The sequence below is a fragment of the Nelusetta ayraudi genome, unplaced genomic scaffold (assembly GCF_046127955.1).
Source record: "Nelusetta ayraudi isolate G7.1 ecotype Tasmania unplaced genomic scaffold, CSIRO-AGI_Nayr_v1 ptg000017l, whole genome shotgun sequence".
NCBI lineage: Eukaryota > Metazoa > Chordata > Actinopteri > Tetraodontiformes > Monacanthidae > Nelusetta > Nelusetta ayraudi.
Window position 1 is genome coordinate 237418 of NW_027466067.1, and position 7583 is coordinate 245000.

The window sequence follows — 7583 nt, forward strand, 5'->3', positions numbered from 1 at the left end:
ACAACACAACACAACACAACACACACCCCTCACCCCCCACCCCCCATTTACTATGAAAACATTGGGAGCTCTCTTCAGAGTCTATTGACGTCGGTGCGTGCGGGGCAGTAATTTTCCTTTTCTTTCTCTGAGATGAGTATCGCGGCCGTCCCTCGCGTGTTTTCCCTCGGCGTGGGCCTCTACCTGCCGACGTACTCCACACTTCTCCTTTAAGCGCCGAAAGAAAAAAAAAAAACACCCCGGCTATGACGTCAGCAGTAAAACCTGCTCCTCTTGGGTGTCTCACTCCGCCTGCTGTCCGTCGGAAAGTGGAGTGTGTTTGGCGTGCTACTGGTGTCCGAGCCTTTCGCCCCCCGCTCTTCTTGTGTTTTGGCTTCCCGTAAAGGTTTTATTTCCTTGACTCGACCGGCGAAGTTTTACCCACTCGGCGTTTTTGTAAGTCGCGACCGCCGCCGCGGAGGAGCATTCATGGGGAGGTTTCACCAAAGTTCCCGAAGTGCCGTTTGAGGAAGCGGAGATGGATGAGCTAGCGTTAAGCCAAGTTAGCCGAGTAGTTAGCTGAGGATCACACAGGTCGAGAATAGCACCGAGCTAGCATGCTAGCCTGGAGCTAACTTAGCTTTTTTTTTTTTTTTTTTTTAAATAACTATTAAAAAAGCCCGTGTTGCGTCACAGCCACTGTCGGCGTCTCCTCGGGCCTGGCGGTCCCCGTGAACACTCGGTTACAGGCCAGCTAACACAGGAAGAAGACTGTCTGTGTCGGTCGAGAGACGAGAGGAAAAGGCGGAGAACAAGTAGTGTCGTTTGAGTGGCGGCTGGCTGTTTGTTCGCGTCTTCGGCTTCAGACCCCTTTGAACACCATGCTATCCAACGCACAGAACCAGCCGTTGTTTCCCAACCCGGCGGTACAGCAGAACCCGGCCGGACAGCCGAACCCGGCGGGCCAGTACTTCCACGCCAGAGCCAACTTACAGATCAAGAAGAGCGCCATAACGGATGACTACAAGGTGACCAGCCAGGTGTTGGGGCTGGGTATCAATGGGAAGGTGCTTGAAATTTTCCAGAAGAAAACTGGGGACAAGTATGCACTGAAGGTTAGTACTTCTTCTTCTTCTTCTTCTTCTTCTTCTTCTAAAAAAAAAAAAAAATGAACATTCTGTTTCGACAGAATGGATATGGAGTTATGAAACTGGTGTGTTGCAACAAGATAAGAACATGAATGTTTTTTTTCTCCCACATCTGTAACACCACACCGTAACTTTCAGTTTGTATTTTTGGTTATTTGGACATGGTAGGGAAAAAAAAAGAAGTGCCACTCAGTGGTTGTCTCGACTGTACAAAGTACACTCACACACTCTTCTTCTACACACCCAGTACTTTTTAGGAGAACTTGGAGAAAGTTCAGAAGAGTCTCTCATTCTCGCTTCTTTCTTCCTGCTTTTGCCGTTTCCAGTTTTTTGGTTTTGTGTTATAGGAGTTATGGGGGGGCTATTTAAATAAATCTGAATCGGTTCACAACAGGTGCAACACCGTTCTTGTCAATGATGTGCTGCCTGAATTTCCCAGGAGCCTGGTGTTTTGATAGTTGCGCATGCCACTGATTTTTTTGTAGTAGCAGTAGCGCACCGCACCGCACTGTATTTTTCCAATATTACCTACATTTCACAATCACTGTCGCAGGGGACGGCTCCTTGCTCTCCACGTTGCACCGTAAATCTTCTCATGGTGTCATAAGGCAAATGTGTTGCCAAACACCATTGACACCTCATCAGTTAGCTGAGTCAACTTTACCTCATCTATTGTGTCTGGCACAGCTGACAACACGTCCTTGTGTCTGCAAGCTTGTTCTCAGGAGAGACGTTCTTGTTTAAACTACGACCTGGTCCAACCTCAAGAACCGTTCAATTGCCAAACTCAAATGTTTTGCCACCCTGTACTGTATGTGCGAGCTCTACATTTGATGCTAGTCTGCTTTTAGCTGGCCTGCCACATCGAGGTTCTCAAAGTGTGTGAAGCTTCTGCAGGTCTCCTTTTAACACCGGCGTTGCAAGCAAGACCAGGTGATCAGGGCCTTGAGGTTAAGACCCCTGTTTGACTGCAAGTGGCAGGGGTGTTAAAAACAAGGCTGTGCTTTTGTGCTCCCGTTACGTAAGCACACGGGTAAATTTTAAAGCCAAGCTGGGGTCAAAGTATTAATGCCGTACGTCTTTGTTTTTATATTCAGTTTAAAAGGGTTTTTCGTTTTTGTTAACAACACCATTTCAAATTTCTTACAGAATTACTTTGGTTTAATGCTGTAGCATTTTGATCGCCACATCCCACACCATGAATACAGTGAACCACAAGCCAGCTTTAAGTCCCACAATGGCTCCTGTTATGTTAAATTTGTCAAATCACCCCCACCCACTCTCGCCCCTCCACCTCAGCAGCACAGCTCCCCGGCTTTTGCCGTAGCACCTGGGGAAACTACGTGCGTGAATGTACCTGAACCTTGAGTCAAAATCCAGAACAGGTCGTCGGTCACTAACACCATCGATAAAGTTATTGCTTTGAAAAAATATTAATAAAACAGGAAGAAAAATTGGGAAGGACGGAGAGTGAATGAAAGAAAGAAAAGGAGAGTGATAAATAGATAGTTTGAACCGAGTAGTCAGTCACCTTTCATTGAGTATGGGCAGATGATAACTGATGGCTTATCAGTTATTGTCTGATTTAAATCATTCAAATAAGTTGCATTTAACGTGCTGTCAACTTCAGACTTTGACTGCAAGATCAAGGTCAACATTCTTATTGCATGTTATTATCTGGTATGCTTTCCTAAGTTCATGCAGTCATAATTACAATTTTGACTGAAAATAAAGTTAAGTATTTGTGTGTTTCCTCAGAGTCCTGTAAAGTTTCTCTGTGTGAACTCAGTGAAATGAGAACAGCGAAGGGGACTGAACACAGAATGGATGCAGACGCAAATGTTGTGGCCACGTTCTTCGAGTGGTTCCAAGGTGAACTACCTGAGGATTCAAACCTGCGGGGAAGGATGTCAATACACCTGCCGCTTGACGGCTATGAAAAAGAGGAAGTGTAACCACTTGCAACTTCCTATTGCCGGCCTCCTCCTCCACACCCCGCAACTGTTAATCACAGACTGTATTTGTGTATTGTTGAGATGGGCGGTTCTTTTTTAGAGGCGCTTTGTATCAAGACAAAACAAAACAATCCTTGTAGTCTTGCTACAACAGGTCAAGACGTTGCTACTGTCATTGTTATATGAGCTAAAAATAAAAAAAAAAACCAAAAAACAGAGGGCAAGAAGTGGCATCTGAATCTGGCAGCTACAGTGTCAGCGTGTCTGATGAGAGGATACCTAAATACAAAGGAAGAGCCTGCTCCTTTATCGCTGTGCCAATGGGAAGGAAGGAAATGGAGGCAGGCGGGGGGAGTAAGGGAACGTCCTCTATCCTCTATGTATGCCATTATAGGGAGCGCAATCTCTTTTGATCTCTTTTGAACACGGGCTACAGAGCTACCCACAATCCTTCTGTTCCCAGACGTCACCTGCTGGAGGCAGACGCTAACATTTCGTTGTCGAAAAGAAACTTCTCTTCGGTCGATTCTCAATCGGTTGTGGAGTTTAGAAACCAAAAGCTGTCATGCCTCTGCAGTGCGGTCTTTGTCACTTTTTGCTTCTTCACTCCTCTCCGTAAAGACGGATGATTTCACCTTACAGTAAGAGTAAAAGGCCAGACGATTGAAAGGGATTTTGTTGCTTGTTACCGTGAAGCTGATCTTGATGTGCTACGTCGTCATTGTAAAGTTAACTTGACGGTCAGTTCATAGTAGCGGCCTGTCGGTGCTCTCCGCAAAAACAAACTTTTGGAAAGTGTCACCAGGAAGCCAACCCCTCGTGATGTCAGGAAGGGATCAGTTTCGTTATAACGCCCCCAGACAGGTGTTCCTTCCGCCCTGAATATGGACCTGTACACTTCACCTCAAACGTTCTAAAATAATGATTTTCTTTGCTGAGAACAATATTATACTAAACATGGTTTATTCCCTGTTTTCTCACATTTCTGCTCAGATTGACCTCGACACTGACCCGGACGCTTAAAGTCAACCGACGCAAGTTTGAAGTCACCTTAAAGATAAACGATAAATTAAATCGTGTGACTGTATTTGAGGCCGCATGTGACGTTTTGTCCTTTGAAACGAAACGAAAATCGTTCAGGAGCTTTGCTCATGGCACGTGCTGCAACGTCGCACACGAGACTTTGACACCGTCGAGTCACTGCTATGTTTTCATTTCGGGGGTCTCCCATTTGCTATCTGGGATCACGCAGGGCACCGGCGCTGTGACGCATTGTCAATAGTCAAAGACGTCACTGAGAGAGCTCTCTGTTTGTGATGTTGTTTGTCAGAGCGGGGACCTCTGACTGCCGCACATTAGTGTCCAGACTCCAGCCTAATATTTGAACAGTAAGCTCCATTGCAGTTTATATCTGGCGAGCTGTATACACAAATACAATGTGATAAATATTAAAAAAAAAAAAAAAAAGATAAAGAAGTGCATTAATGTAAAAGATGTTGCCGACAACTAATACTTTGGGCTCTTTCAAATCAAAAATATTTACATGGCATTTGTCACAAACAAACAGATTAGCAGGCGTTTAAAGCTACCCTGATAAACATTTATCTTGGTGTGTTAAGCTCCTTTGCCGCAATGTGATTTACTGGATCGCGCATATGTATTGTCTTTGCTTGGACTCGAGCCAACCCCACCTCGACCTTCGCTTCCTCTTTTATCTGCTGTGCGGTCGACGAGCCGCTGCTGCTCCTGCACACTGCCAAACATACTTATGAATGACTGTAGATACTTTTTTTTTTTTTTTTTTAACAAGTGGACACTTGCTGTCGTTTCATAACCATGCAAATGCCTCTCTCATGTCCCGCTCACTTCCCCTCCTCTGTATTCTTGTTTGGCTCGAGCCATGTGATGTTTTCCAGTTGAGGAAGCAAAAATCGAATTCTGCTGAAGGGCGTAAACAGTAAAGGGAAGCGGTGCCTTTCACTCGCCAGAGTTCATTCATGTTTTAAGAGGAGCTGTTGTTGAGGTCTAGCCGTATTTTGAATGTTTATCGAAAGAAATGGAAAAAAAATCGGTGAAAGGATTCGCTGTATGACTTACAAAGCTTTGTGGATTAGTTTGTTGTTCTCAGATTGAGTCCTCCCACGTGATAAAAGAAGACAAAAATACTTGAAATGCTGTTTTTGAGAGTCAGTTTTCCCCCCACAGCACTCTGAGTACTCGTGTGTAGAGAAGAAATTAGCCTCTCAAATTAAACCTGAGTGTGTAATAACTCGCCCGTGAAAAGCAGTTAAGTCTATCAGTGTCTTTCATCTGCTTTAAGGAGTCATCTGTTCACGTTGTGCTTGTTTAAGGTCTTTGCTTTCACCTTTTTTTTTTTAAACAGAATTTGATGTGCTAAGCTATTTCTTTGTTAGTCATTCTGTTTGCCACGAGTGGACTTCTTAAAAATCCGACACCCGTTTAGCTCGAACGCTCATGGAACACCTCAATGTGTTTGTAACCATAAAGCCACAACATTTGTCATCTGTTGCATCAGACGCCAACGCGGAATTCACAGCGCAAATTGAAAAGCACGATTTAGGCCTGCCTTAAGGGACAGATCTGCCTAAAATAAGCCAACTTCTTTCACTTTCATCAATCCTTTTTTTTTTTTAAAGTGTGCACTGTCTCCACAAATCTCGGTCTGCATAACTTTGTCGTAGCTCCTCAAAGATTAGACTCTGCGTCTTTGTCTACTAGTAGATTTTTTTTTTTAAAAACCAGTCAGGAAGTGAGAGGGCTGTTTCTGTGCATCATGCTCTCTCACTTCCTTCCCCTTGTGACACTTCGAAAAAAACAAAAAAAAACGAAAGTGTGTTGTGTCGGTGGGACCCCTGCGCGCAGATGTGCTGTTGACTGACGCGACTAACTGAGCTTTTGTGTTCATTTAACAAAAAAGAGACTTCAGAGGGAGGAGCTCAGGATCATTTTAACCGCATGGAAATGTCATTAATGAGGAACCTGTATTCCTAATTGATTTCTAAAAAAATCTGTGGTTACGTGCATCTAAAAAGACCTTGTGGAAGTGTGAAGATCTGGTTTAATCAATCAATCAACTTTTATTTATAAAGCACTAAATTACAGCCAAAGGTGTCTGGAAGCGTGGAGAAAATCAACTGATCCCTCCAGAGCTGCCAGCATGACGTGGCAATGGCCAGGACAATCTCCCACACTGGTCCTGGAAACATCTAAACTCTGAAAAACCTCGCTGTAAGGCTTCGACGCTCTCGTGAGGTGGTTTTTCACACGTATCGAGGTTTAGAGGTATATCGCAGAAGTGTCATGGAAACACTTTTTTCACATTTACACGTCGGCGGATGTGACGTACGGGGTCACGTGACCAGTTCACTTCAAGTGAAAATGGCACGTTATGTTTGGACAGAGGAGGAGACAGAATATTTTTTTACAAGTGACCAAAGAGAAAAATATAACAACCTTTCTTGACAGCAAACGAGATTTTACAAGAATCGCAGCTTATGTGCTTCGCACTGTTCAATGGAAACACTTGCAAATAGCAATTGTACTCGAGTTTTTAGAAATATCGCCTTTGTTTTGGGAAAAACCGAAATGGAAACTCGGCTAATGATGGACATGGAGACAGAAGTAGAGTCAGAGTTATGGAAGAGAAACTTCACATTTCCCTCCTAAATTATTTGAAAGGCTTAAAACTGACAAATCCACCGCAGAACGGAACATGGTCATACGAAAACTACTCACTAGTGTTTGGACATTTTCAAGTTTTGTACATTCAAGCCCTTTGTTTTTGGTCGTGGTAGTGTAAAAAGCATTGAGTTAAATGTTTTATGTTTTTAAATTTGTTTTTATTTAGAAAATCGTTGTCGACAAATGCAAATTAAGTCGTTTCTGTTGGTATTTGAAGAGCACATTTGTTTTTATTTTCATTTTTGTCGACACCCTGATATTGAACTGCGGGCGCCCTGGCTGTCTAGGAACCATCGGTCATGTGGGGCAAGAACCATGTGTCAAAAACTAATATTAGCGCATCTATATATAGCCGGCGTCCCTCCACAAACAAAGATTTGAGTCCGTCTTCCTAACACATGCACAATGGCGCGTGCGAAGAAGGCCAAACCCCCTCCTCCTCCTCCGCCTCTCTGCTGGTGCTGCTGCCCCCCCACATCTGCCGTGGGTCTTTTCAGGCCAAACAGTGGCGCTGGCCGAGAAGGAGGGAGGTGAAGGGGGGCAGATGGGCACACAATACACTTCCTCCAACAAAGCACAAAAGCCCCCCTGAGCCGGCTGTAGGTTAGCAGGAGGTGGGATTGCGGGGGGGGGATAAACTGAAGGAACACCCATCCTCCACTCGCTGCTCCATAGTTTAAAACAACAACAACAACAAAAAAACTCTTCCGTGGGTGATGTAGTGAAAAACATGGACAGAAAAATAAACAGTCTGACACGGCAGTGAAGTTCTGCTGAGAAGATATTATTGTCTGTGTTT

The 7583-nt window shown here is 44.3% G+C and overlaps 1 protein-coding gene across 1 annotated transcript in view; it reads left to right on the plus strand.

Moving 5' to 3' along the window:
- The first annotated feature begins 261 nt into the window (after positions 1-261).
- mapkapk2a (MAPK activated protein kinase 2a) overlaps positions 262-7583 on the plus strand; it is an 18169-nt gene continuing 10847 nt past the window's right edge. Inside the window, exon 1 of the mRNA XM_076024423.1 lies at positions 262-1094. Within this exon, the coding sequence (XP_075880538.1) occupies positions 861-1094 (234 nt within the window). The 5' untranslated portion in view covers positions 262-860. The remainder of the gene's footprint in view (positions 1095-7583) is intronic.